Genomic DNA, 27,055 nt, shown 5'->3' on the forward strand with positions numbered 1-27,055 from the left:
TCTAAATCAGTGCTTCACACACTGAAGCATCTTTTGTCTACTTTTTGTAAAAGACAGTTATAATTTACATTTGACATTTTTTGAAAGATCGCAAAGACAAAACAATAAAGCACGTATCAATCATGTAGAGTTCAGAATTATGCTCTTTCAAAAGTAACTTTTTTTGTAGAAACTAAAAATTCTGCATTAAAATAACATAAGTGTATTCTCCTTCCCCTCAATCCATTTTCCAGAAGTCATTTGGCTGAAAGTTTCGAGGGAGTTCCTCCAGAATTTTTTCTATGAGGTCTACTAGAAAAGGCACATCGCTTCGTGTGTGTGTTTTTTCAAACAAGGAATCCTATTTCACAAATTGGTCTCTATACTGTTCCTTTTTCTTAGCAATATATTGGGTTTTTGTTTTGTTTTTTAGAGAGAAGGGATTTTTTAAATATTTTTTATTTATTTTTGGGAGAGAGAGAGAGAGAGAGAGAGAGAGAGAGAGAGAGCAAGAGCCGGGGAGGGGCAGAGGAAGGGGGAGACACAGAATTCACGCTCCAGGCTCTGAGCTGTCAGCATAGAGCCCGACACGGGACTCGAATTCGTGAACCAGGAGGTCATGACCTGACCCAAAGTCGGACGGCGAACCGACTGAGCCACCACCCATGCGCCCCTTAGCAACATCTTGATAACTTCCTTCGATGTCAGGCATCTGAATCTGCTTCACCCTTTAAAGAGAAAACCGCTCCAGAAAGGCAAGAGGATCATACTAAGTAAAAAGTGTGTTTAACGTTCATTGCTGATTAATCTTTTAGTAACTGGTAAGCCAGTAAAAGTGCTGCCTTGAACTCATTTGAAGACCCTTGAGAGTAGCTTCTTTGGGGGGCTGGAATTCTGATTTATCTGCAGAAGTCTCTTGCAGTTCTATAGATAGCATATTCTTGTGTAGCCAATAAAAATTATTTTGACTTTTGGAATGAACTTTTTGAGTTATTGCCATGGTTCTAGTGAATAACAACATGGGCCCAAAAATCATTCCCTTAAGAATTGGGGAGCTAGCCCTCCTGTCTTTCAACACCCATCTATGGGAAGGCAAGTTGGTCCTTTCTTACCCAGAGCTCTTCTGTGTGGTTGCATCTCTCCCTTCCATTCTCCATTAGCTGGACCATTCTTGTTCTTTTTTTTCTTCTTCTTCTTCTTCAGTGCCTGCAGTATTAGATGTTATACTCAAGTACACTTAAACATGTAAGCCGGTGTTGCCTCATCAGCTCTATGTTTTTGCATGCATTTCATATATCCAGATGTGTGTGTTCGCTTTCTTGAATCATATTGACTCTTCATCCACCACATGGTAAATGTTAGGACTCCACATTTGTCTGTATCAAAGAAAATGCATGTGTAAAATCCCTCACTCCCTCCCTGCCTCCCTTTCTTTCCTCCTTGCTTTTTTCCTTCAAGAAAAAGAAAAAAAAAAGTAAAAAAAAAAAATAAATAAATAAAAATAAAGAGAAAACCGCAATCAGAAGCTACCTCATAGTCCCAGGAGCCCTCGCTGGTGCTTTACCCCGGGGCGGGGGCTCCCATTCTCAGACACGCGGCGGCTGCAGCCCTACACAGCGCTGGAACTCCCGAGTACACAGTGGATTCGGGACGCCCGCGGTTCGTGAGAAATATCGCGCATTCTGCCTCCCACGGGTGAAAGGGGAAGAGGAACTGGACTGTGAACGGACCCGCGCAGGCCAGGTGGGTTGATGTGCGCAGGTACCGGTGGACACCGGGACAGAGCCACCGACTAGCCGCATGTGAATATCCATGGTCTCCGCTAGGAGGCGGCCGAGCGCCATATTTGCGGTAGTGCGCCTGCGCCTCTGACGCCGCTGCGTCCACTCTACGCAAGCGTGGCGCGACCTGGCGCTGACTGGAGCTCGAAGATGGCGGCTTCCGCAGTTTGCCGGGCGGCTAGCGCCGGGACTCGAGTGCTGCTTCGCACCCACCGCTCGGTGAGGCGACAGCGAGAGCGCAAGGCCGCGGAGCGCGGGGCTTCGGAACCCGAACGGGGAGTGGACTGTTAGCGGCGACGGGTCGAGATTGGGGAGGTTCCGGGGTCAGGGCCATGGGAAGGTCACGGCGCTGAGCGGGAATAGGAGTCTCGCGGCTGACCGGAGGTCTGGGGACGGGGTTCCCACTGCTGGCCTGGGAGCCGAGGAGCGATCCCGCAACCCAGCCCTAAGTCTCGGTTGTCCCTTTCCAGCAGCCGACCCTGCTGAGGTCGCCTGCCTTGAGGACCACCGCCACCTTCGCTCAAGCTCTCCAGAGCGTGCCAGAGACACAGGTCAGCTTGCTGGACAACGGGCTGAGAGTGGCCTCCGAGCAGTCCTCCCAGCCTACCTGCACGGTGAGCGGGGCCCCCTCTTGGGAGGTCGCCTCCATACTGCTCCTGGCGTCTTTTCTCAGGACAGGGTGTGACCTTGGGCTTGAGTCCTCTGTGGTTTGGGTCAGACTTCTCTCCGCCGCTGGATTGATTCTGCTACCTTAATCCCGACCCCAGCTAGGCTTGACTTCTTGGGCCATTCCTTACTATAACACTCATTTAGCATATGATGCTTGCCAAGCAGGAGGCCAAGTTCCTTTCCAGCGTTTTCCTTTCCTTAAGCAGCGCATACGAGAGAAGTGATCCTGTTTTCATTTTACAGTGAGGAAAATGGGTTTCAGAGACCTAAGGTGACTGCTAAACTCATGGCCCAAAGTCATGATCTCCTGGCTAGACCACTCACGCACTTGCGAAAGGAATGCATTTGAAGATTCCAAAGAAATGGATGGCTTTCCAAAAAATACAAATTTGCAAAATTGACTTAAGGAGAGAAATCTTGGCTAGATACAGTATATGAATAGGTGAGAAGATTCTCAAGATGTAATCCTCTTCTCTGGACCCCACACTCCAGGGTTAAGTGGTTTTATTGGTAAATTATTTTAGTTTTTCAGGAACAGATAATGTCTTTTGTTATAAGTTGTTACTAAATACAGTAAAAGATCATGGGCAGCTTCCTTATATGACACTTCTATGAACTGATCTGTTAAGACAGTTTGGGAGATGGGGCACCTGGATGGCTCAGTTGGTTAAGCGTCTGACTCTTGGTTTTTGGCTCAGGTCAGGATCTCAAGGTTTGTGCATTCAAGTCCTGCCATTGGGCCCTGCACTGACCACGCAGAATCTGTTTGGGATTCTCTCTCTCTGTCCCTCCTCTGTTCACACTCTCTCCCTCTCTCAAAATAAGTAAATAAACTTAAAAAAAAAAAGTTTGGCAGAGAATGCTGTATTTCATGGACTCTGAGATGCTCTAGATTGTAAGGGGCACCACTGTGCTCCAAATGTCAGAGAAAGATCGCTGTCAGTTATAATCTAAAGATACAGGTTGTTAGGCGAACTCTACTTCCTAAGATGTTAGTTATGAAATAGATGTCAGTGTAAGAATTTACAACATATGTGTATCAGCATCTCTTAGGAAAGTAAGTGTGAAATTTTTAAATCAACTGTGAAGGAAAATTAAAAGACTAGAACTATGTGACCTATGTGAGGTGCATGGTGTGGCGTGTGTTTCATAGCACACCAGGAGACTATTAAGAAAATCATGCGAGGGGCCCCTGGGTGGCTCTGTCGGTTAAGCGTCCAACTTCTGCTCGGTGATGATCTTGAGGTTCGCGAATTTGAGCCCTGTGTCAGACTCTGTGCTGACAGCGCAGAGCCTGGAGCCTGCTTTGGATTCTGTGTCTCCCTCTCTCAGCTCCTCCCCCGCTCACACCCTGTCTCTCTTTCTCTCAAAAATAAATAAACATTAACAAAAAAATTTTTTTTCTTAATTATGGGATTCTCTCATTGGGTGCCAAGGAGACACGGTGCAATGTTAGGTATCCAGGTCTGATTAAAACTTTTTTTAATAATTGTGAGCGAAGTCTACTTGCTTAATAGGATAAAACATTCAGCGTCTAAACCAACAGCCTCCTTCCTTAATGGGGAAATGACAGAATCACCAGAACAAAGGTAGGGTATAATTTTTAGAAAAGAGAAAATAAATTGTTGTTTGCAAATGATGTGTTGCTTGCCTAGAAAAAATTAAAAAATCAACTGAAAGGCAAGACAGAATATAAAAAGTTCATATTGGTAATGGAGCCGAGTGAATTGTGCACAGTTAGAAACTTCCTTGGAGTAGGTCCTTTTTCAGCCAGTGCCTGTGCCCAGGGCATAGCTGTATCTCCAAGCACAGGGGGCCTACTGAGACAGCTCTCCCCCACTCTGGGACCATGAGCCCCATCCTGGGACTTCTGCTGAGTCACCCAGAGTAGGGTGTGAGTGGAGTCTGGGGTGGTTTGTGTGTTACCTTTGTTGGTGGCTTCTCGTCCAGGTCGGGGTATGGATTGATGTTGGCAGCCGTTACGAGACTGAGAAGAACAACGGGGCAGGTTACTTTCTGGAGCATCTGGCTTTCAAGGTGAGGCTCCTGAAGTCCTGCATCACCCCTGGGCTTACAGCTGCCTATTGTCCCTCCTGAGGATGCAGGTCAGCAAAGCCAACCTCTTCAATTATGGGCTTCAGCTAGGGGGGCGATCTCTGGCTGGCCTTTCTGGAAGGAACCATGAGGGCTTGGCCTCTCCTGAGTGAGCACTTACCTGGTCAGCCCCTGCACAAGGCTCCTAGAGCCAGAAAAAAACCCGGGGAGCTGCAGGAACCCCACTCCTCACAGAGAGGCCAGGCCTTGTTATGTGCGCACGCTGGTGTGGAATCGAACACGTAGATAGATAACGTGCGTTTTAACAAATTCACAGACACAGGCAAGTATGTGTTCTTGTGAAATGTTCTGCTCTGGCAGAATATCCAGACATCTCTTGTTTGTAGAAGTAAATACTGAGCTTTCTTGAAGGTGGGGACAGTCACCACCCTCAGCCCCTAAGCCAGCCCATGTTGGTATGGAGTCTGAGTTTTTTGAATGAATGAAAAAATGGAGAAGGAGATATGGATCGGTAGGGGTGTGGAGCAGGACCGGGTAGGTAGCTTAGCCAGCAGCAGCATCACAGATGTGTATGTAGATCTCAACATGCGTGTGTGTGTGCCCGTGGACAGCAACACCCACACATACATAGGGGACTGGGGTCGAGTCCCACAGAGGTGTCCACTAGCACATACACAGTCTTATGAATGGCATGGGGGTAGAGTGGGTAATGGCAGTGTCATCTAAACATTGATGTGACATAATCTGGCTATGACTGTCAGTAAGGTGATTGGTAAGATCAGGCTGCTATGGGGCTCTGGATTTCAGGCAGCACTTGCACTGACCGTGCCCTTCTCTCCTGGCCCCTGGCTGTCTCCATTCTGTTAGCCCATGATACTGTGGCCTGCTCGGCACTTGGTGAGGACAGACTGTAGACTGTACATCCCCATAGTCTTTGATGAGGAAGGTGCCTGTAGACCACTGGTCCTGCTGGGACTTTAGCCTTTGAAGATAGGGGTCCTCAGTTCCCATGTGGCTCCTGATGGTCGTCTTGATATCTGGTTCCAGGGAACAAAAAATCGGCCTGGCAATGCCTTGGAGAAGGAGGTGGAGAGCATGGGGGCCCATCTCAATGCCTACAGCACCCGGGAGCACACAGCATACTACATCAAGGCACTATCCAAGGACCTGCCAAAAGGTAACATCTGGAGGATGGGGCAGGGACGGGGATAGGACTTCAGGGGTACAGAGGACAGGCCCCCAGGAACTTGGCCTGGCTGAAGAGTGGGGTTACCATGACAGCAGATCCTTGCCGCAGGGCATGCAGGCATGCCAGGCCTGGGGGTTTTGTGCTGTTACTGGCCTGCAGTGGCCCCACCTGCCCTTTGGTTCCCAAACCTGCCCTTCTCACGTCCAGCTGTGGAGCTCCTGGCCGACATTGTGCAGAACTGTGCCCTAGAAGACTCCCAGATTGAGAAGGAGCGTGATGTGATCCTACAGGAGCTGCAGGAGAATGATGCATGTATGCGGGACGTGGTCTTTGACTACCTGCACGCCACAGCATTCCAGGGCACACCTCTAGCCCAGGCTGTGGAGGGGCCCAGTGGGAATGTCAGGTGAGGGTTGGCTGGGCCTGTGCTGGAATGTGTTCAAGCCCCGCCCACGCGAGTTTGGTTTTAGTTGCCCTTTGCTATTATACGTTCTTAATTTGCACAACTGGAAATGTTTTCTCTGTGCCCTGTGGTCCTTGCAGGGCTTTTTAAATACCTGTACGGTCTTCACTCACATTGCGGGCTTCTTTGTAGGGTATGATTCTGTGCGTGTCCTGAAATCCTGAGGGAGGGAGCGTTGGGAATCTGTGCGGCTCCTTGTTCCCGGGTGGGATAAGCACTGATACTGCCCCTTGAGAACCTCACAGCATCAGCTCACCCCCTCCTCAGAGAGGAAGGACTGAGCCTGACCTAAAGGCAGACGTGAAGCGGGGCCCCAGAGGACTGGTCGACAGAGATGAGAAAGGGGATTGAGGGCTGTGCTAGGGCTTGCTCCCCGGAGAAGCCATGTCTTCCCTTGTCTATCTCCTCAGCCACTGTTTTGTGAGACCCAGACTGCTGTGGTTTGGGAGAGGCATTAAGCCATTGGCCATATGTCTTGCAGGAAGCTATCTCGTGCAGACCTGACCGAGTATGTCAGCAGGCATTACAAGGCCCCTCGCATGGTGCTCGCAGCAGCCGGAGGTGAGTGATGGGCTCACTGAAGCCCTGTGGTAATGGGTGCGTGGGCACCAGCCTTGCTTACTGGAACCCAGGTCTCTTGGTTCTGACCACAAGGGATCTTCCACTCCTGGGCACCCTGTTCCTGTCTTGTTCTTGTGGAGAGTGATCTCTCTCCCATGCTCTCTGAGGTGGGATGGCATTCTGCCCTACCACCACCACTGGGACCTGCCACATAGGGATGCTGCTCCCCCTCATTAGTACAGGCCTTTCTCAGCCCCACCTGTGTTAGGAGATCCAGTTTGCAGGCTGGTGGGAGATACTAGCTCCAGGTTTGTTCCTTATAGCTTTGCTAGTGGGCAGGCCAGACACTGGGGTGTGACAACACACATTCAATGACAAACCGGGAAGTGCCTTCAAGGGGAGGCACCCAGTGGCAGGGGGACTGAAATGGAGGACCCAGAGTTGGAGGTTAGGGGGTGCTCTTGGAACACATTATTGTTGGAACTGAGGTCTAAGGAATGGGAGGGGTCATTCAGGTGAGGAGTAGGGAGCCCGAGCAGAGGGGCAGGGCGGTGTCATGGCCTGACACTTGGCTGCCATATGGGGGGCCAAAGCAGAGGCAAGCCAGCCAAGGAGGGGCTGTGGCATGTTTCTGGTGGGAGGCAGCAGGAGCAAGGGAGGGAAGTGGATGGACTCAGGATAGTTCTATCAATGGAAATCTGCAGGAGGTCTGGCCGTGGTGGGGAGGGTGAGATTAAGGATGTTTCTCTAGCTTGTGGTCTTGGCAGCTGGATGGGTGAAAAGGACTGATGAAAAGAGCATGATTGGGGGCTTCAGGGCCTGGGAACCTGGGAACCAAGAGCAGTGTAAGCTAGTGACATGTGAGATTGTGTTGAGTCCAGTGGGGTCCGGGCACCTACAGGTCGAGATGCTAGAGCAGCAGAGGCCTCCTCTTGTCAAGGCGAGAATGTGAAGTCTGCAGGGGTCCTGAGGGCCTGAAATTACAATGTTGTTTATAAACGTACCCGGAGGTGGTCACGGCCCTGCAGTAGCACCTCTTTGTGTCCTCTCATTTGCCACCGCCCACAGGGCAGCAGCCCCCATCGGCTTGAGGAAGGGCCAGAGGGGCAAAGCAGGACAGGTGGTCTTGTGCCCAGGGAGCCCCCATCTCGTCCTTGATGTGGGTGAGAACGCATCACATGAGGACCCACCTTCAGGCGCAGCATGCAGCTGCTTCCCTGTGGTTGAGGTGACGGATGCTGTTCGACCCTGAGGTGCTTGCCCTGCCTGTGAGGCGGAGTCTGTCTGTGGCGGATTCTCTTCTCTCACCCTGTCCTGATGTCCTGTTTTCCTTCTGCCGTCTCCCAGCAAGATGGGACGTGGGGTCCTCCCCCTGTGCGTGAGTCCCCTGACTGGTAACCATGCTCTCTGTCTCGGCAGGGGTGGAACACCGGCAGCTGGTAGATCTCGCCCAGAAGCACTTCAGCAGCGTCTCTGAGACATACACAGAGGACGCTGTGCCCACTCTCGCTCCATGCCGCTTCACTGGCAGCGAGGTGGGTGGCCTTGTGGGCAGGGGTAGTGTTCTCAGCTGGGGCCTCTGGAAGGATGCTTGCGTACAAGGTTATCTTCATGACTCCAAAGGTGCCTCAGGAGTTGTGAACGGGTCCTGTGGCTGCTGCCTCACAAGCACACACGTTCACGCGCGCATGGGCATGCTTCACCCACACCCTGTACCTTTTCTCGTCGCCCGGACGTTGTGGCCGTCCCTCAGTCTCGCCATGTACTGTTTCAGATCCGCCACCGCGACGATGCTCTGCCATTGGCCCATGTGGCTATTGCGGTAGAGGGGCCTGGCTGGGCCAACCCGGACAACGTGGCCCTCCAAGTAGCCAATGCCATCATTGGCCACTATGACTGCACTTATGGTGGTGGCACGGTGAGTGCCAGGGCGGGCACGGGACTTTGTCCTCAAGGAACAGAGGGTGTCAGGCCGTGGGCTCCTGTACTGGGGTTCAGGGTGTGGACCACAGGCAGGAGGGTGGGTGCTGATGGTCCTTGCCCCGGTAGCACCTGTCCAGCCCACTGGCTGCAGTCGCCGTGGCCAACAAGCTGTGCCAGAGTTTCCAGACCTTCAATATCTGCTACGCAGACACTGGGTTGCTGGGTGCACACTTTGTCTGCGATCGCATGAAAATCGATGACATGATGTTCTTCCTGCAAGGCCAGTGGTGAGTGTCAGCCTAGTACTGCTGGGTGCAGGAGAGGCCTTTGAGGACAGTGAGGGGCTAGGAGACAGCACGGTCTCTTGGGATGACCATCCCATCCCCTGCCCTTTTAGGATGCGCCTGTGCACCAGTGCCACAGAGAGTGAGGTGCTCCGGGGCAAAAACATCCTCCGAAATGCCCTGGTGTCTCATCTGGATGGTGAGTGCAGCAGCCCTGTGGGGAGGGGGTGGAGCACATCCTGGCAGGGACAGCCCCAGTGTAGCCACCATTCCCAACTAAGATGGGAAAGGCAAACTTTGAAGGCCATGCCATACCCCACTCCCACCCCCAGGGGCTTGGCATGTCGGATACAGGTGTGGGTGGGCCAGGTCAACAACAGCCCATCGCTATGGTAGCAGATGGCTGTAGAAGTGAGGGTTGGGATCTGGAGTCTGAGCATAGTCCCAGTGTCAGCCTGGAGCCAGAGCTTCACTGTGTGCCTGTGGTCCGGGACTGGACCGGGTGGACCTGGAAGCCTCCCCTGACCTTGCAGGCACCACTCCTGTGTGTGAGGACATCGGACGTAGTCTCCTGACCTATGGCCGCCGCATTCCCCTGGCCGAGTGGGAAAGCCGGATTGCGGTAACGAGGGCCCCTGGGAGATGTTCTGGAGTCTAGACCTGGCAGGCTCCCCAAAGGGCGGGGAGTTGAGGCCTGACGGTGCAGATTGCTCCCGTAGGCTTCCCTGATGTCCTAGGCAGCGTCACCAGCAGGGGTGGCATAAGTGGAGGGCAGGGCAGAGGCACTGATGGCTGAGGAGATGGGTGGGGCCTGTGGCGGTCTACAGGAGGAGGGCCCTGCCGCCTTTCCCCTTTGGGTAAGGGGGCAGTGCCATGGTTCATATGGAAGATCTTGGTCGGCTGGGTAGTGTTGACTGGCTGAGGTGGTCCCAGGAGCCTGCCTGTCAGTTGGCGTGCTCTGTCTCACCCTGCAGGAAGTGGATGCCAGTGTGGTACGTGAGGTCTGCTCCAAGTACTTCTATGATCAGTGTCCAGCAGTGGCTGGATTTGGTGAGTGGCCTAGAGGGCCTGTTCTTTATCCTTCTCAGGTCTCCTCTTAGGCTCCCCTTCTGCCTCTGCTCCCCCACCCCCTAGCCTATCCTGGCAGCAGCAAACTGAGGCCCCTGAGAGGCTCTGCCCAATAGCCTGGCTGCCAGGGAGTTCTTGCTCAGAAAACCTGTCCCAGCAGCTCCCTGACTCCCTGCCAAGGTGCCTCCATCAATACCCCACACCCGCCAGGTAACGGACACCTCCATGTATGGGGTGGGGCTCCAAGAGCCAGGGAGCATGAAGGGACAGGCTCAGCACCCCTGGGGGAATGTGCTTTTCTTTTTTTCCACTCAGAGCCTGTCTTGTGCTGCTCCGGGCAGCCCTGGATCGGGTGCGGCACAGGGCCAGGTGTCCCTGTGCAGGCCAGGCACCCCACCCTGACGCCCCACCCTATCCCCACAGGCCCCATTGAGCAGCTCCCAGACTACAACCGGATCCGTAGCGGCATGTTCTGGCTGCGTTTCTAGGCTGGAAGGCTGTGCAGGCAAGAGGGCGGGGCCGGGGTTCATGGTCTACCTCCCGCCCCCTAACATACCACCTCAGCTCTTCAGACCTGTGTGCGGATTACCTTACCTCCAATAAAAGCCTGTGTTGAGAACTGCGTTGTTCTTCTCTTCACATTGCCATGGAGTCCACTGGGCAGTGGATGGGGGAGCAGGGACTTCCCTCCAGTTGTGTATCCCCCAGATCCTTCCATCTTCCCACATGCTGATGTATCCTCAGCCAGGGGCAAGCGTGAGGGCCACAGCACAGAAGCCGGAAGCCTTTGATGCCTGCAGGAGTTGAAGCCAGATGTTTCCACTTAGCCACATGGGGTATGCTCCTGACTAGTCTGTCCCAAGAGTAGGGTGTGGGAACCCATGCTTTTGCCCTGGTAGAGGTCCCAGCTTGGGAACTCTGGTGGCTCAGGAGGGAAGCGCTTTGATGTGGGCCTTGTGCAATCGCCTTCTGGCAGTCCCTGGTTCCCTGGATGGACCAGGAAGGGCTAAGGACTGTCCCTGAGGAAGCCTCCTTCATAGGTTTACTCTGGATTCTGGGAGGAGGATAGCCTGGGGCATAGTGTTCCTATTTGATTTCTAACTGTTGCCTGGACAGGCAGGGCAAGAATCCTTTGCCTCGATTTGCCGCTGACTCAGGCTCCGAGAATAGCCCTGAGCTCAGTGGGGCCTGAGCCCCCCTCCCTTGACTAGATCTGTCCCAGGCAAGTCCTGAGCTGCTGGCCTGATGATCCCCTTCCCATCTCCCTGAGGCAGCCAGGACCTGGTGGAGCTCTCAGCTATCTAGTCCCCCCACCCACCACCTTCAGGCCCTGGTCCCACAAAGCAGGTGGGCAGGTAGGCCCTTCTTCCTGTGTCCCCAGCCCTTCTGCAATCAAGTTCCCTGGGAGCCCAGGAGGGAAGTGGAAATGAGAGGCTGGATTCTCCTACGAGAAGTGCTGCTGGCAATCAGTTGGGAGCAGGGTCCTGGGACAAGGGTTGTTGAGAAGTGGGCTCTTCAAAAGTCACCCAGCCTCCCAGTCCTGTAGTGGCCAAAACAACTCTTGAATCACTCTTGCCCTGCCCCAGTGCTTTCCCTCCCCACTGCATCTCTTTGTTGCCACCAGTTGTCAATTAGGAAATAACTTTCAAGCGCCTTCTAGAGCCCAGAGCTGGATCCAGGATTCAGGTCATCCTCCTACTTTGTGCGATTGGCTCAAGAGAACCTGCTGGACAGCAGAGAACTCTGACAGACCCACCCTGGGTGCTTACAGATGCAACACACCCGGTCTGGGAAACAGCAAATGCTTAATCTTGGTCTAAAGTTTGAGCTCCTGGAATGTGGGGCTTGATTTCTAAGCCCAGGCATGGTCTTCAAAGGCTCCAGGTGTGCTGGACACAGAAGAGAGCCCAAGCGCCTGGAAGTGATCTGGTCCTAATGGGTCTTGCACACCAAGCCAGGGAATTTGCTCTTTACTCTGGAGGCATGTTGGAGGAGATGCACTGGAGGTTACTGGGAAGAGAAGTGACTTGGGCAGCCTGAGACTTAGCACAAGGACTCTCAGGCTGGATTTCTGTGGCACACTAGTGAGCTGCAGTGTGGTAGAGCAGTGGTCACAGCTGTAGGAAGAGCTGGAGCGAGCTTCAGGGGACAAGCAGGACAGCAGCCCCAAAGGGGCCGGGGTACCCCAGAGGAGGGGTACCCTGGAAGATGATAACCTGCCTAGCTTTGGTCACAGTTCTGATAAGAAATTTGGAGGTGTCCGGACAGTGGGATGTGTGGGGCTTGAATCCTGAAATAAAGCCCCTGTTAGAGATGTGGTGCCACCTGGCAGAGGTAGTGACTGAAGCCAGAGAAGCAAATGTCTGGGGGATGTGAGAAGAAGGACAGAACTCTGGGGCCCCACTACCCAGATGGAAGGAGCTGAGCTCAGGAGCTGTGCCCTAGTGTGTGTGCCTGCCGGGAGGTTGGAGCCAGCGGTCTCAGAGGGTCACATTTGCTCATGGGCCTCCTGGGAGCTCGTTTCACACCCATCCCCACCTGTGCTCAAACCTCCCTAACAGCCTCTCTCAGCACCGTTTGAAAGATCCTCATGCAGCAGGCAGCCCTTCCTTTCAGGGGCACATCATGGTCCTGATACCTTCTCAGCCGGGTGTCCAGTCTCCCTAAAGGCTAGACCGTGTGTGTGACCATACTGTATGTGTCCTCTGCTGTACAAGAGGAGCTAAGGGTCTTGGAGACTGTAGGGAGATTGTGTCTGGTTCTCTGCTGCACTCACCTACCGGATAGCTTCAAGGGGTTTGGGTCCTGGGATATAGCTGAGGAGACCATGACCTTGGGAAAAGGTTCTGGGCCCCATAGGTCACAGCACTGTATCCTGTGAGGGGGAGGGTTCAATAATAAAAGGGGTCATTCTGTAGCTTCAGTCTTACGGGCAGTAGGCAAACGGACAGCATGATGGTCTTCATTGCCTCCAGCTCTGGCCATACCAGAGACCCCAGGCCGTGAAAGAGCCCAGGGAAAATGAAGTGCTGTCCCCATCTCTCCCCACTCATTCTGTTGATTCCCAGGAGAGGGCTGGGGCCAGGCAGTCAGAAGGGGCCCGGTGGCAGTGATGAGTATAGACATACTTTGTGGGCTTCTCAGAATTCTCTAGGACTGGCAGGAAAACAAACAAAAAATGGGGCCTGCTGTTCTTGGGACTATCTCTGCCTTGGTGTCACTCCCCTATAAGACACGCATGTACAAAGATTCACCTCCTCTGGGTAGTATTTGTGACCTGGAGATGCGTTCAAGGGGACTGTCTACAGCCACAGAAGCCAGTCGAGGGAGATGGGTGGGAAGTCAGGCTGGTTAAGGGGAGAGCTGTGGGGCAAGGGTAGTTATAAAGGTGGCAGCCACAGGTGGCCCCTGAGGGCAGTGAGGAAAGGAGGGAGGGCCCACAGTGGCCTCTGGGCCTGGTGGGGTTAATGGGTGGAAGAAGGTCTTTGGGAAGAACAGAGTGAAGGAGGAGACTCTGGCAGGCCAGAATGAGGACATGTAGTTAGGGGGACTTAGAGCAGGACAGGGCCACCAGTGGGGGTGTAGGCAGGAAGGGGTGGATTCCTGAGAGCTGAGCTGTCGCTGTGGGTGGTCCCACCCTGCACATATGGACAATCCCGGTCCCTACAGGCACAGCTGGATGGCATCTGCCTGGGACTGGTTTAGGGCATGGTAGGGGGTGTGAGGTACTGGGGTAGACACGTATGCATATGCATGACACAGAATCTCTCCTCCTGGCTTCCCCCTCCCAAGGTGGGGGTGGGGTGGGGTGGGCATTTTTCAGATGCAGACCAGTGGTGCCTTGGTTTCCCTGGGATGAGCCCAGAGCACCTCATTCCCTGGGGGCTGTTCTGGCTGTCAAGGGGTTTGGGGTGGGGCACAGGAGATCCAACAGACAGAGGGATGGCTGAATCACAGGAGTGGCCGGCGGGACTCATGGCCTGAAGGCTTGTCTGGGCACCCCCATAGGGTGCGGGGTGAGTCATCTCCAGCTGCAGCCTCCCCCCACCACCATCCTGCTGTCTCCTCTGTCCCCAGGAACCTATTTGAATTCCAGCCTCCAGCAGTCATGTCACTAGTCACTCTGACCTTAAAGCAGCCAAGACTTCTGACCCTAGACAGAGTTGGAGAGGTTTCCCTCAGCATTTGTCAAGAACCTTCCCGGGGAGTCCCGGAAGCCACAGGAGGTGGGGGGCTTTACACTTAAGTAGACTCAGATCCTCTGTCGGGCAGGGGAGGTGGGGGCGGCGTCCTTTGGGACGCAGGGTGGGGGGCGGGCCGCCTAGGACCCCGCCCGCAGCTCCGCCCCCCGGGATCAGGGACTTTTTCTCTGCCGTGGCGGCGGGACCGCAGCAACGGCTGGCGGCGGGAGCCGGCGGACAGACAGACCTGCAGGCAAGACCCGGGTTAGGGTTGGGGGAGCGCTGGGCTCGGACTTGCCACAGCCGCGGGCCGAGGGACAGAGCCGGGGGCCTGGCTGACCGACTCCCCCACCCAGGATGAGGCTGCCGCTCCTGGTGGCCGCGCTCTGCGCCGGGATCCTGGCAGGGGCGCTCCGAGTGCGGGCCCAGCAGAGGGAGAGAGGTGGGCACCGCCGGGAAGGACGCCGTCCAAGCCGCTGCACCCTGTCACTTGTGGCTTTCATCCGGGACCCCCCACCACCACGATCCTCCCCGCATCTCTGCTAACTCTCCCCCCACTTCCCAAACCCTCCGCTGCAACCCCGTGCTGGCTCTCCCAAACGGCATCCTATTCTAATGGGTCTCAAACTCTGGCTCCCCAAGATGTGTACTGGGTCGCCTACTCTCTGTCACTCCACCCTGGCCCCTTGAGGCCAACCCCAGCCCCCAGATCCACACCGGCGTCCGTGGCTCTCCCTTCTCTAAACACACCAGTCCTCCATGGAGAGTCTGCTCTGGGCCCCTCCGTGCCACCCTCCAAGTCTCCCAGGCCCAAGGCGGCCTGCGCCGGTTGGCTTAGCTGATGAGGCCTACTCCATCCTCCCCAGCCCCTAGTGCGGAGGGACCATAGCGCAGGGAGGGGTGGGTGGGCTCCAAGAAAAAAGCATGATGGCTCCTCCCTGCCCCAGTGACCTGCACTCGCCTTTATGCTGCTGACATCGTGTTCCTACTTGATGGCTCTTCGTCTATCGGCCGTGGCAACTTCCGTGAAGTGCGTGGTTTCCTGGAGGGACTGGTGCTTCCATTCTCTGGGGCAGCCAGTGCACAAGGTGTGCGCTTTGCTGCTGTGCAGTATAGCGACGATCCACGGTGAGTGGTAGCCCCTGGAGCTGGGAACCCAGAGATCTGGCCAAGACTCTTCCCCCCAGAAGCAGAGAGCCCTGAAACCCCTAGGCCAGGTTTTCCGGAACCCAGAGACACCCTCCCCGCCCCGCCCCTGGCCAGGACATCCTGTGGAGACAGAGGCAGGGATCTCCCAGGTAGAGTCCTCACACCTGAGACACCTCCAGTCTATTGTCCTGCCAAAGACGAGGCTGTCTTTTCTAATCTGGAGATGGAGAGCCCAGGGGCCTCAGATGCCCCCTGCCTACTGAACTCTCCACGTTCCAGCCCTCTGCCTCTCCCCTCACACAGGGCCTCCCTGTCTGGCCAACATCCACCTCCCTATGACTAGACCCTTCCTCCCACAATTACTTAATTTTAACTAGACATCCTGCTTCCCGAGGCAGCGAGCCCCAAGAGCTCCAGCCACCAGCAGAGCACAGAGGGGTATCAGAGGAGTTTGTTAACTTAATGGCTTCAGAGGTGGAGGGCAGGAGTCACAGAACCAAGAGGACCCTCAAGGAGGCCTGATATTCACAGGCCTCACCCAGAGGCCTCTTAGAGGCCAGGGCCAGAGAAGGTCTGTTGCCACCTTCCCTCCCCTGTTGCAGGACGGAGTTTGGCCTCGATGCACTTGGCTCAGGCTCAGGGGGCGAGGTGATCCGAGCCATCCGTGAGCTCAGCTACAAGGGGGGCAACACGCGCACGGGGGCTGCAATTCTCCACGTGGCTGACCACATTTTCCTGCCCCAGCTGGCCCGACCTGGTGTCCCCAAGGTGATCTCCCACCCTACCATTCCCCCCACCAAGTTAGCTGCCTGAGGCAGCACTGATTTACCCCCGGCACCTGCCCCAGGTCTGCATCCTCATCACAGATGGGAAGTCGCAGGACCTGGTGGATACGGCTGCCCAGCGGCTGAAGGGGCAGGGGGTCAAGCTGTTTGCTGTGGGTGAGTACCCATCTGGGGTGACAAGTGGGCTATGGCAGGGGCCAGTCAGAGGGCATGTGGACAGCTGAGCTCTGATTGGGCATCACCTCAGGCATCAAGAATGCCGACCCTGAGGAGCTGAAGCGAGTTGCCTCACAGCCGACCAGTGATTTCTTCTTCTTCGTCAACGACTTCAGTATCTTGAGGACACTGCTGCCCCTTGTTTCCCGGAGAGTGTGCACAACTGCTGGTGGTGTACCTGTGACCTTGCCCAGTGAGTTCCTGCCCCCACTTGTGCCCTGACCTAGACCTCTGACCTCCCTCCCCAAACCTGAGGGTGCTGCTTCCATTCCCTGTGCTCCTGACACCAAGCTGGGGGTTCTGTCCTCTGATCCTGCCCTTGAGGTGCTGATCTGACCTTATGTGCCCCCGACCCTTGACCCCAACGCTACACTTTAAGTCTGACCCCTGATCCTCCTGCCTGATTGCCTGACTCCTCACCCTTCCCAGCTGATGACTTGACATCTGGGCCACGAGACCTGGTGCTGTCCGAAGCAGGCAGTCAATCCTTGAGAGTACGGTGGACGGCGGCCAGTGGCCCTGTGACTGGCTACAAGGTCCAGTACGCTCCTCTGACAGGGCTGGGACAGCCACTGCCAGGCGAGCGGCGGGAGGTAAGGATGTCAGGAGTGGTAGGTGGAGGGCTGGGGACTTGGCTGGGCAAGGTAAAGTGACCTCTGGCCTTGGGCAGGTGAGCATCCCAGCTGGTGAGACCAGCACACAGCTGCAGGGTCTCCGGCCACTGACTGAGTACCAAGTGACCGTGGTAGCCCTCTACGCCAACAGCATCGGGGAGGCTGTGAGCGGGACAGCTCGGACCAGTGAGCAATTCTGCTAACCTCTGACCCCGTTCATCTAATTGCCCAGTAACCCCTTCCCACTCCTGACTCCACTAATCCCTGCTGGACCTTCCCCCAGCTGCCCTGGAGGGGCCAGAGCTGACCATCCAGAATACCACAGCCCACAGCCTCCTGGTGGCCTGGCGGAGTGTGCCAGGTGCCACTGGCTACCGTGTGACATGGCGGGTCCTCAGTGGTGAGTGAGAAGTGTGGGCTGAGGGGGATCTTGGCATGTCAGACAGGGTTGTAGGGTCCTAAGTCTGCAAGGCGCGCTGATCCCTTGGTGCCCGCCCCGCCCCCCACCCCCCCCCCCCCGCCCCGCCCATGCAGGTGGTGTCACACAGCAGCAGGAGCTGGGCCCTGGGCAGGGGTCAGTGTTGCTGCGTGACCTGGAGCCTGGCACGGACTACGAGGTGACTGTGAGCACCCTGCTCGGCCGTAGCGTAGGATCTGCCGCCTCCCTGACTGCCCGTACTGGTGAGAAGGCTGGGTGCTTTCTTCGCGCTGGGTAGGCAGGCGGGCAGGGCACAGAGGCCACTGACATCCCCTGTGCCCTGGGCAGACGCTTCCGTTGAACAGACCCTGCGCCCAGTCATCCTGGGGCCCACATCCATTCTCCTTTCCTGGAACTTGGTGCCTGAGGCCCGCGGCTACCGGCTAGAATGGCGGCGTGAGAGTGGTCAGTGCAGGGGAGAGGGGCGGGCAGGCAGGGTCAGGCTCGGCTTCAGCCAGCCTGACGCTGTCGTCTTGCAGGCTTGGGGGTGCCACAGAAGGTGGTACTGCCCTCTGATGTGACCCGCTACCAGCTGGATGGGCTGCAACCAGGCACTGAGTATCGCCTCACGCTCTATACTCTGCTGGAGGGCCGCGAGGTAGCCACGCCTGCAGCTGTGGTCCCCACCGGTGAGGGCTCCGTGGGCCTTGCCAAGTGAGAGGGGAAGGTACAGGGGCCCGGGGCAGCCTTTAATGCTGTGCTCTCCAACAGGGCCAGAGCTGCCCGTGGGCCCTGTGACGGACTTGAAGGCAACAGAGCTTCCTGGGCAGCGGGTGCGAGTATCCTGGAGCCCAGTCCCCGGTGCCACCGAGTACCGCATCACTGTGCGCAGCACACAGGGTGAGGTGGACACAGCCACACCCGGACACACATTAAAGTTCCAGCTTTTGCGGTCTGACTACACCTTCACCCCAACACATTGCACCTCTGGGTTTCTACGGCCTGCTCCTGTCTCCTTGTCCGACTATCCCCCAAGGTGGAACTGAGCCCAGGCCTGTCACGGTGTCTTTCTGCTCCCAGCCCTGCCTCAGCCCATCTTCTCACCCGGATCTGTCTCCACTCCCTGCCCTGCATCCCTGCCTGCAGCTTTGGCCCTTCTCCACAATCCCAAACTCAATCCCTGCCCTTCTGTTACTCTAGCTGGAACCACTGTCCACACTGACCTCTCATCCCCTGTCCCCATCCAGTACTGACCCCCATCACCCCACATCACTGTCTATCAATGACCTGTCAACTCATATCACTATCCACTGATTTCTGTCATTCTACATTCCATGTCCCTGTCCACTGACTCCTATCATCCTGTATCTCCGCTCATCACTGGTGCATTATCCTGTGTCATTGTCCATCACTGACCGCCATCATCATCCCACATCCCTGTGTCTCACGGACCCCTGCCCACCTACCCTGCCTTCTCTCTTAGGGGTTGAGCGGACCCTCGTGCTTCCTGGGAGTCAAACAGCCTTTGATTTGGATGATGTCCGGGCTGGCCTAAGCTACACTGTGCGGGTGTCTGCTCGAGTGGGCAGCCGTGAGGGCGGTGCCAGCACCCTCACTGTCCGCCGGGGTGAGCACACAGGAGGGTTGTGGGGGGACAGCTCCTTGATTCACTCTGGTCCCGGTCTTGACCCCTGACCTCTGCCTTTAACCCCCAGAACCGGAAACCCCACTTGCCATCCCAGGGCTACGAGTTGTGGCATCAGATGCAACACGGGTGAGGGTGGCCTGGGGACCTGTTCCTGGAGCCAGTGGATTTCGGATTAGCTGGAGGACAGACAGTGGTCAGTGTGGGGTGTGTGGGAGGGCTGTGGAGAGGAACAACTAGGGTTTGGGGGATTGAGGGGGCAGGCAAGAGCCATGCCAACACTTCCCTCTGACCCTAGGTCCGGAGTCCAGCCAGACATTGCCCCCAGAATCCACTGCCACAGATATCATGGGGCTACGGCCTGGAACCTCCTACCAGGTGGCTGTGTCAGCACTGCGAGGGAGAGAGGAGGGTCCCCCTGTGGTCATCGTGGCTCGCACTGGTCAGGGCCTGACCCAGCCCCTTGACTGGCTATCTCCAGTGCCCCTTCAGACCCCCCTGCCCCCCTTCACAGATCCTTGTTTCGCTCCAGAACAGCCTCCCTCTTCAGATTCCCACTGCCTTCTCCCTCAGAGTCCTGCTTTCTCCTTCGGCCTCCCTTGCCTCCTCTTAAGCCCCCATCTTCTTCAGATTCCTCTGCCTCTCCTCAAAGATCCCACTCTCTTTGCCCTCAGATTTTCACCACCTCATCTCTCAGGCTCCCACTGCTTTTTCTGCTCCACCTTGCTCTTCTCTTAGGCTTAGACTTTTCCCTTTGTCAGACCCCCTCCCTGCCTCCTCAGACCTCCATCAGAACCCTATTATCTTCTCTGTCAGACCCTCTTCTCTCTGATTCCTATCACCTGCCACCTCAGATTCCCACTATCTCCTCTGTCAGATCCCCAGTTCTTCCCCCATCTGGCCCATTAACTACCCCCTCCATCAGATCCCTGCCTCCTTTTAGACTCTCACAGCCTTCTTTTAGATAGTTCCCCCAAACCTCCTCCATCAGACCCTCCACTGCCTCCTCCATTGGACTTCCCATTGCCTCTCCCCACAGACCCACTAGGCCCAGTGAGGACTGTTCACGTGACGCAGACCAGCAGCTCATCTGTCACCATCTCCTGGAACAGGGTTCCTGGTGCCACGGGATACAGGGTCTCCTGGCACTCAGGCCATGGTGGGGACCAGGGGTTTTGGAGGGGACCAGAAGTTTTAGAGGGTCATGGGGGGCAGGTCTGGGTGGAATAGGGGCTGGGGGGTTTTATTAAAGGTCCAGGTGGGGCATTGGGGGGCAGAGTCTAGCTAGCCCTGGAGCTGCGTCCATCCTCACTCCCAGGCCCAGAGAAATCCCAGTTGGTTTCTGGAGAGGCCACAGTGGCTGAGCTGGATGGGCTGGAGCCAGATACGGAGTACACGGTGCATGTGTGGCCTCATGTGGCCGGTGTGGATGGGACACCCGCCTCTGTGGTTGTCAGGACAGGTGAGTGGGCCCTGGCCAGCTCGAAATCACATCTCACTGGCTACCCCGCCCCAGTTGACCACTCCATCACTGCTCAGTGAGTTCTCCACATTGACACTTAGTCCACCCTCAGCGACCTCCTGGCTGCCCCACACTGCCCACTCTGGGGCACTGGCCTCATCCCTCTCAGAGGTTGCCTACACTGACCGGTCCATACTAACCTCACACTGACCTTCAGACCTTCCTGCATTGACCATGTTTGCACTCCCACCCTGTTCTCTGCCAGCCATCCAGTGGCCCCTGACCCCTTCCCCTGCCTTTGCCCTCAGACCCTGCGCCCGTGGGCAGTGTGTCGAAGCTGCAGATCCTCAATGCCTCCAGTGATGTTCTGCGGGTCACCTGGGTTGGGGTCACTGGAGCCACAGCCTACAGACTGGCCTGGGGCCGGAGCGAGGGTATGGTTCCCTGACCTTGCCCTTGTCCTTCCTGGCTGGGACTGCCCTGTCTGGTAAACCACCCCCACCCCGACCGTTGCCCCATGCTTGCCTGGCCAGGTGGCCCCACAAGACAGCAGATGCTCCCAGGAAACACGGACTCCGCCGTAATACGGGGCCTCGAAGGCGGAGTCAGCTACTCGGTGCGAGTGACTGCTCTTGTGGGGGACCGTGAGGGAGCACCGGTCTCCATTGTCGTCACCACGCGTAGGCGGAGCTTGGGCTGGGGCGAGTCTGGGATTGGCCTCCACGGTTTGGGGGCGGGGTTTGTGCTCTGCGGGTTAAAGGGGGAAGGAAGGATGAAGCCTGGGATGGGCAAAGGGGTCGGTTGGGATTGGCTTAGGAGCCAGTTGGGGGGCGGAGCCTCCCTGAGTACCTTGCTTTCCCTGTAGCGCCTGAGGCTCCGCCAGCCCTGGAGACCCTTCGCGTAGTGCAGCGAGGCGAGCACTCGCTGAGTCTGCGCTGGCAGCCGGTGCCGGGGGCACACGGCTTCCGTCTGCGTTGGCGACCCGAGGGTGAGAGGTTTCCCTCGGTAGGGGGTCAGGGACCGATGGGGGCGGGGCTGGTGGCGGGGTAGGAGAGGTAGGTCAGTGAGTGGGCCACGTCTGTCAGTGTCAGTGGGGGGATGTGCTGTGCGCTGGGATCAGTCATGCGGGGTCAGTAAAGAGAACAGGGTGAGCGAGAATGAGGAAGATCGGTTAGGAGGGTGGATCTGGTTAGCAGGGTCAGTCAGTGAGGTGGGCGAGATCATTAATGCCCGTCTGTAGCATCTTCCCACATGCCTTGGGTCCCCACTTCCATGCCTGCCCCAGGTGGCCAGGAACAGTCCCGGGTCTTGGGGCCCGGTATCAGCAGCTATGAACTGGATGGGCTGGAATCAGCAACCCCATACCGAGTGTGGCTGAGCGTTTTGGGGTCAGCTGGAGAAGGGCCCCCCACAGAAGTGATTGCACGCACTGGTGAGCCCAGAGTCCACTCTTCCCTGGTGTGATGTTTCCCCCACTGATAACCCGCACTGGTTTCCTGCACCCCATGGCCCTGAGTGACTCCTCCTGTAGCCCCTTACCACTCCTGTACCTGGGGTGACCCCAGCATGATCTCCCTTGACACTTCCTTTGCTAAGATGATCCTGCCCCAGAACCTCTTCAGATGATCTCTCTCTTCTGGGTTCTCAGGACATAGACTCTGATCCCTGGTTTTTGATTCCTTCTTCAGAGTCACCCCGGGTGCCAAGCACTGAACTGCGTGTGGTGGACACTTCAATTGACTCAGTGACTCTGGCCTGGACCCCAGTGTCTGGAGTATCCAGCTATATTCTGTCCTGGCAGCCGCTCAGACGCCCTGGCCAAGGTGAAGGGGAGGCCAGGATTGGGGTGGGCTGGCAGTTGGGGCTCTGTGGAAGACCTCCTGTTTAAACAGGTTTTATCTTTTGCAGACATCCCTGGGGCCTCACAGACACTTCCAGGGATCTCGAACTCCCAGCAGGTGACAGGGCTAGAACCTGGCATCTCCTATACCTTCTCCTTGACACCGATCCGGGAGGGTATACGGGGTCCTGAGGCCTCTGTCACACAGAACCCAGGTAAGGTGGGCACAGTGGGAGGGGCTTAAGGGGGTAGCTAGATGGGCCAGCTGCTTCAGTAACTCAGCCCCTTTCCTGCAGTGTGTCCCCATGGCCAGATGGATGTGGTGTTCCTGCTGCACACCACTCAGGACAATGCTCATCGTGCAGAGGCTGTAAAGCGAGCCCTGGAGCGTCTGGTGTCTGCGCTTGGGCCTCTTGGGCCACAGGCAATCCAGGTTTGGCCCCGGAGACAAACAGACCCCTTCCTATCCCAGCCCTTCCCCATCCCACGCTTCACAGCAGCTACCATTTCCCTCCTCCACCACTGGTCCAATCTGTCTCCCAGCCCTTTCCAGGCTCCAGATCTCCTCATCTGCTGGTTGGCTGCCTATACTGCCATCACTGCTGACCCCCTAGTGTTCAGGTTTAGTCCCATTCCCTGAGCTCTATATCCCGCCCCCCCTCCCCGCCCCGATAGGCTCTGCCATCCTTGCTTTGCCATCTTCCCCAGGTTCTGTGTTCCCCCACCCCAGGTTGGCCTCCTGTCCTACAGTCATCGGCCCTCCCCACTGTTCCCACTGAATAGCTCCTATGATCCTAACATCATCCTGCAGAAGATCCGCAGCATCCCTTACATGGACCCAAGTGGGAACAACCTGGGTAAGGACTGCATTGTACATGGACTCTTGGGGCCTACCTGTTGGGAGCTGGGTGCCCTGGGTTCTGACATGTTCTTTCTCCCAGGCACAGCTGTGGTTACTGCTCACAGACACCTATTAGCACCAGATGCTCCCGGGCGCCGCCAGCATGTACCAGGGGTAATGGTTTTGCTAGTAGATGAGCCCTTGAGAGGTGACATCTTCAACCCTATCCGTGAGGCCCAGGCTGCTGGTGAGGAAGAGGGCTGGTGGGGATGGGGCCTGGGAGTCGGGCTGGCTCCAGCAGGGTTGTCATGCAGGCTGCTGGACCCCTCCTTAGGGCTCAGAGTGATGATACTGGGCCAGGCTGGAGCTGACCCGGAACAGTTGCGTCGCTTGGTGCCAGGCATGGACCCTGTCCAGACTTTCTTTGCTGTGGATGACGGTCCAAGCTTGGACCGGGCAGTCAGTGGTTTGGCAACATCCCTGTGTCAGACAGCCTTGGCCACTCAGGTTTGCAAGGGGCCTCTGGGGGAGGGGTAACTGGTGGGGGAGAGGGAGCTGGAGACTCTTGGGACAATTGCCTAGCCTCAAAAAGACCTTATGTCCACAGCCACAGCCAGAGCCTTGCACGTTGCATTGTCCAAAGGTAAGTGTCCAGGGTTGAGAGGGTGGGCGAGGGCCACACCCGGGGCTAGCCAATCTGACCCTCATGTAATGTATCTTTCCCCAGGGTCAGAAAGGGGAACGTGGAGAGATGGTGAGTGACCCTAGTTGGGGGCAGAGAATGGTTGGGGGTCAGTGTGGCTGGGGGAGGTTGGTGGCACAGGGCTCACTGATCACCCTTCCTAGGGCCTGAAAGGACAAGCCGGGCCTCCTGGCCCCCCCGGCCTCCCGGTGAGTGCCTCCCCACGCCTGTCCTCTGCCCCCTGACCAGAGTACTGCTTCCTTACCTGCTCTCTCCTCTCAGGGCAGGGCTGGTGCTCCTGGACCCCCAGGGCCTCCTGGAAGTACCGTTGCAAAGGGTGAGAGGGTGAGTGGAAATCATTGGGGTTCCCCGAAGACACTCCTCCAAGTGTTCTCAGGGTTTTTAGAAGACAGAAGTAGAGAGCAGGGCTAGAACCGCAAGGGTGTTAGAAGTCTAAGTGAACATTTAAACCACACCAGAGACTCTGGGGCAGGGCCTACAGTAGAGCAGCCAGTGGGGTTTTGAGACTCCCCCCGAGAGCCTGGGTGTAAGTTCTAAATCCCAGAGGCAGGGAAGGCCCCTCCACCTCATCATTGCCCTGGTACCTGGGATGAGTCCCCATTTAGCTCAGAAGGGCTGCTTCTCTGCCCCACTGCTCCACCCCAGCAACACTCAGGGGCCTGTGGGGTGGGAATCTAGATAAAGAATAGTCTCGGCTCCTCCGGCAAACCAAGGGCACGGAGGGAGGGTCCCTTCCTGCCCTGACCTCTTTGACTCCTTAGGGCTTTCCTGGGACAGATGGGCCTCCAGGCAGCCCTGGCCGCCCTGGGACTCCTGGAACCCCTGGCTCCAAGGTAAGCAAGCCTTGCCCTTGCAGGTCACTTGGTAGGACTCTTTGCTTGAGTGGGTGAGTAGGTGGTCTGACTGCCCTGACTTCTTCCATTTACAGGGCTCCCCAGGGTGGCCTGGCCCTCGTGGAGATCCAGTGAGTTGCTTTCCCTTCTTTGCTCACCCAGTGTCTTCCCAAAGTTCTTTCTGGAGGGTGGGGACCCGTTGGGGGTGGGCAGTGTGGATGCGCTTGAGCCCAAGCATCACCCTTTGCTCTATTTTGTCCTCAGGGAGAGCGAGGACCTCGAGGCCCAAAGGGGGAGCCGGTAGGTGAAGGGGGAAGGGAGGGAGCCAGGATATCCCAGGGAGGAGCAGGCTGGATGCTATGCGGGGCCTGTGGCATGATAAGGAATATCTGGGTACCTCTGGGAACTTCTCCCGCCTCAAGGCTCCCATGCCCTGAATCCTGCCCTTTGCTTTCTGTCCTGCAGGGAGATCCCGGGCGAGTCATTGGAGGTGAAGGCCCAGGGCTTCCTGGGCAGAAAGGGGACCCTGGACCTCCAGTAAGTTCTACGATGTGTGGGGGCAAGAGGTGTGTGGTGGGGAACCAGCAGGAGGCAGGGTAGGAGTAAGGGTCAGTGGGGTTGTACTTTATACTTTGTCTCCTCCATTAGGGCCTCCCTGGATCCCGTGGCCCACTGGGGGACCCAGGACCCCGTGGTCCCCCAGGACTTCCTGGAACGACTGTGAAGGTGACAACATGATCCCTTTATGGTCTCATGACCTCAATGTGATCCAGTGACCTGGTGACCCCATTTGAACCCATATAACCCCTACTGGTTGCTCTGACCCCATATGACCCCTTAGCCCCCCCATGACTCCTCAGTTCCTCCGTGACCTTTGTAATCCAATTTGTCCCCATGACCTTCATTTCTCCTGGTATATTTGGGAGTGGAGGTGTGGTCCAGGGTCATGGAATCATGATCTGTCTTCCAGGGTGACAAAGGCGATCGTGGGGAGAGGGTAAGTGAGGGGCAAGGTGTCCTGGGGGTGGCTTGGAGTCTGATTCCCATTGGCTGGCTCCTGACCTACTGTTCTCTCTCAGGGCCCCCCAGGACCAGGTGATGGTGGCACTGTCCCAGGGGAGCCTGGGCTGCCGGTGAGGGAGCCTTGAGGCTCTGCTGGGGAACTTGGGGTCCATCTCAGGGGTGTGGATACTGAGGCTGAGGCTCTTCTGGGGCAGTGGGTGGGTGCTGGGCCTCATAGTTTGGGGCTCACGTTTTCACTCACTTTCTCCTAGGGTCTTCCTGGAGGCCCTGGACCCCAAGGCCCAGTTGGCCCCTCTGGAGAGAAAGGAGAAAAGGTGGGAGGCCTGACCTCTTGGTGTGCCCATTCTAGGGCGGAGGCTGAGGGAGGTAGGGTCTTCTACTCATCTGTTTCTCCTTCAGGGTGACTGTGAGGATGGAGCCCCAGGCCTCCCAGGACAACCTGGGAGCCCGGGTGAGCGGGTGAGTGTAGGGGCAAGGGTTCTGAGGGGTGGGCACAGCTCCCTCAGCTTCCCACCCTCTATCCTATGCTTATGCCCAAACTCAAGTATCCAAACCCCTTCTAGGGCCCACGAGGACCTCCTGGGGACATTGGCCCCAAAGTAAGTGCTATTTTGGGAGGTCAGGTGTGGGGTGTGACCACTGGGACAATTCCAGGGCTGGGGGCTGGGGGAGGATCAGGAGATGAGGGCTCTCAGCAGGTCAGAGGTTGTAGTTTCGGAGGAAGGATAGCTAGAGTTTGAGACGCCTTCTCTAGGGTTTGACAGTCAAGGCGCCTCTCCTATCTCTCTCCCCTTAGGGTGACCGAGGACTGAAAGGGGCTGTGGGTGAGATTGGCGAGAAGGTAAGTGCAGCCTAGGGGTTTCTCAGGGCCCCAGAGGGTCTGTGGCCAGACTCAGCTCTGACCCATTCTGTTCCCTCAGGGTGAACGTGGACCCCCCGGCCCAGTGGGACCACAGGTGAGCCCTCTGACCTGATGCCAGTGTCCAGCTGACCTGCGCTCTGTGCCCCTTCCTGGTTCTGACTTCTCAACCTTGATGCCCCCTGCCCCTGGCCCTCCACCTCTCCTCACATGACTCTTGCTGATGCAGGCTCCAACCCTTAACCCCCGGGACCTGCTTTTTACTTCCTGACCCTGCTGAACTGACCTTGACTTCCACTGACCTGGACTCTGTCACCCCTCAGTTTGAACCCTGCTGCCTAAATCCTGACCTTTTGTGCCCTCTCTTCAGCATCCCCACAATTTCTAGCCCTTGCTTGCTACTATCTCCCTGCCCATCCCCCTGGATCAGCATTTCTGCTCTTCTTTCCCAGGGGCTGCCTGGAGTGGCTGGACGTCCGGGAGCTGAGGGGCCCGAAGTGAGTCTGTGACTATG

The 27,055-nt window shown here is 56.6% G+C and overlaps 2 protein-coding genes across 7 annotated transcripts in view; both read left to right on the forward strand.

Moving 5' to 3' along the window:
* The first annotated feature begins 1,828 nt into the window (after positions 1-1,828).
* Positions 1,829-10,591, forward strand: UQCRC1 (ubiquinol-cytochrome c reductase core protein 1). Of its 2 annotated transcripts, none has more exons than XM_025916038.2 (13): positions 1,829-1,979; positions 2,234-2,374; positions 4,380-4,466; positions 5,532-5,661; positions 5,881-6,079; positions 6,618-6,697; positions 8,117-8,232; positions 8,472-8,615; positions 8,747-8,907; positions 9,018-9,103; positions 9,438-9,526; positions 9,879-9,954; positions 10,396-10,591. In XM_025916038.2, the coding sequence occupies exons 1-13, from the start codon at positions 1,911-1,913 to the stop codon at positions 10,458-10,460; spliced, it is 1,443 nt and encodes a 480-aa protein (XP_025771823.1). In that variant the 5' UTR covers positions 1,829-1,910; the 3' UTR covers positions 10,461-10,591. The 2 variants fall into 2 exon arrangements, with proteins under 2 accessions (XP_025771823.1, XP_025771822.1); XM_025916037.2 differs by having other exon boundaries at positions 1,834-1,979; positions 2,231-2,374.
* A 3,759-nt stretch (positions 10,592-14,350) lies between these two features.
* COL7A1 (collagen type VII alpha 1 chain) overlaps positions 14,351-27,055 on the forward strand; it is a 31,020-nt gene continuing 18,315 nt past the window's right edge. For 2 of the 5 annotated variants that reach the window (XM_086698288.1, XM_086698287.1), the window contains exons 1-44: positions 14,351-14,595; positions 15,101-15,281; positions 15,905-16,070; positions 16,150-16,243; positions 16,335-16,496; positions 16,733-16,896; positions 16,974-17,103; positions 17,201-17,317; positions 17,452-17,598; positions 17,684-17,800; positions 17,875-18,024; positions 18,107-18,235; positions 18,819-18,962; positions 19,051-19,176; positions 19,279-19,422; positions 20,020-20,139; positions 20,299-20,442; positions 20,751-20,876; positions 20,976-21,122; positions 21,308-21,430; positions 21,728-21,874; positions 22,131-22,265; positions 22,351-22,497; positions 22,579-22,715; positions 23,013-23,139; positions 23,224-23,370; positions 23,458-23,630; positions 23,731-23,766; positions 23,851-23,877; positions 23,970-24,014; positions 24,088-24,150; positions 24,588-24,659; positions 24,755-24,790; positions 24,924-24,959; positions 25,125-25,196; positions 25,308-25,385; positions 25,630-25,656; positions 25,739-25,792; positions 25,934-25,996; positions 26,082-26,141; positions 26,246-26,281; positions 26,479-26,523; positions 26,603-26,638; positions 26,994-27,038. In XM_086698288.1, coding sequence (XP_086554414.1) covers positions 14,511-14,595; positions 15,101-15,281; positions 15,905-16,070; positions 16,150-16,243; positions 16,335-16,496; positions 16,733-16,896; positions 16,974-17,103; positions 17,201-17,317; positions 17,452-17,598; positions 17,684-17,800; positions 17,875-18,024; positions 18,107-18,235; positions 18,819-18,962; positions 19,051-19,176; positions 19,279-19,422; positions 20,020-20,139; positions 20,299-20,442; positions 20,751-20,876; positions 20,976-21,122; positions 21,308-21,430; positions 21,728-21,874; positions 22,131-22,265; positions 22,351-22,497; positions 22,579-22,715; positions 23,013-23,139; positions 23,224-23,370; positions 23,458-23,630; positions 23,731-23,766; positions 23,851-23,877; positions 23,970-24,014; positions 24,088-24,150; positions 24,588-24,659; positions 24,755-24,790; positions 24,924-24,959; positions 25,125-25,196; positions 25,308-25,385; positions 25,630-25,656; positions 25,739-25,792; positions 25,934-25,996; positions 26,082-26,141; positions 26,246-26,281; positions 26,479-26,523; positions 26,603-26,638; positions 26,994-27,038 — 4,560 coding nt within the window. In that variant the 5' untranslated portion in view covers positions 14,351-14,510. The remainder of the gene's footprint in view (positions 14,596-15,100; positions 15,282-15,904; positions 16,071-16,149; positions 16,244-16,334; positions 16,497-16,732; positions 16,897-16,973; positions 17,104-17,200; positions 17,318-17,451; positions 17,599-17,683; positions 17,801-17,874; positions 18,025-18,106; positions 18,236-18,818; positions 18,963-19,050; positions 19,177-19,278; positions 19,423-20,019; positions 20,140-20,298; positions 20,443-20,750; positions 20,877-20,975; positions 21,123-21,307; positions 21,431-21,727; positions 21,875-22,130; positions 22,266-22,350; positions 22,498-22,578; positions 22,716-23,012; positions 23,140-23,223; positions 23,371-23,457; positions 23,631-23,730; positions 23,767-23,850; positions 23,878-23,969; positions 24,015-24,087; positions 24,151-24,587; positions 24,660-24,754; positions 24,791-24,923; positions 24,960-25,124; positions 25,197-25,307; positions 25,386-25,629; positions 25,657-25,738; positions 25,793-25,933; positions 25,997-26,081; positions 26,142-26,245; positions 26,282-26,478; positions 26,524-26,602; positions 26,639-26,993; positions 27,039-27,055) is intronic. The other 3 variants (XM_086698285.1, XM_025916101.2, XM_086698286.1) reach the window with 3 other exon arrangements.

This window comes from Puma concolor, chromosome A2 (assembly GCF_028749965.1).
Source record: "Puma concolor isolate L17-30 chromosome A2, mPumCon1.1.hap2, whole genome shotgun sequence".
NCBI classification, from domain to species: Eukaryota; Metazoa; Chordata; class Mammalia; order Carnivora; family Felidae; genus Puma; species Puma concolor.

Bases quoted from the DNA above. Each gene is read 5' to 3' on its own strand.
- UQCRC1 (XM_025916037.2), top strand. From the start codon at position 1,911: ATGGCGGCTTCCGCAGTTTGCCGGGCGGCTAGCGCCGGGACTCGAGTG. The intron at 1,980-2,230 runs GTGAGGCGACAG...GTCCCTTTCCAG, and splicing joins TGCTTCGCACCCACCGCTCG to CAGCCGACCCTGCTGAGGTC. The intron at 9,955-10,395 runs GTGAGTGGCCTA...CTATCCCCACAG, and splicing joins TCCAGCAGTGGCTGGATTTG to GCCCCATTGAGCAGCTCCCA.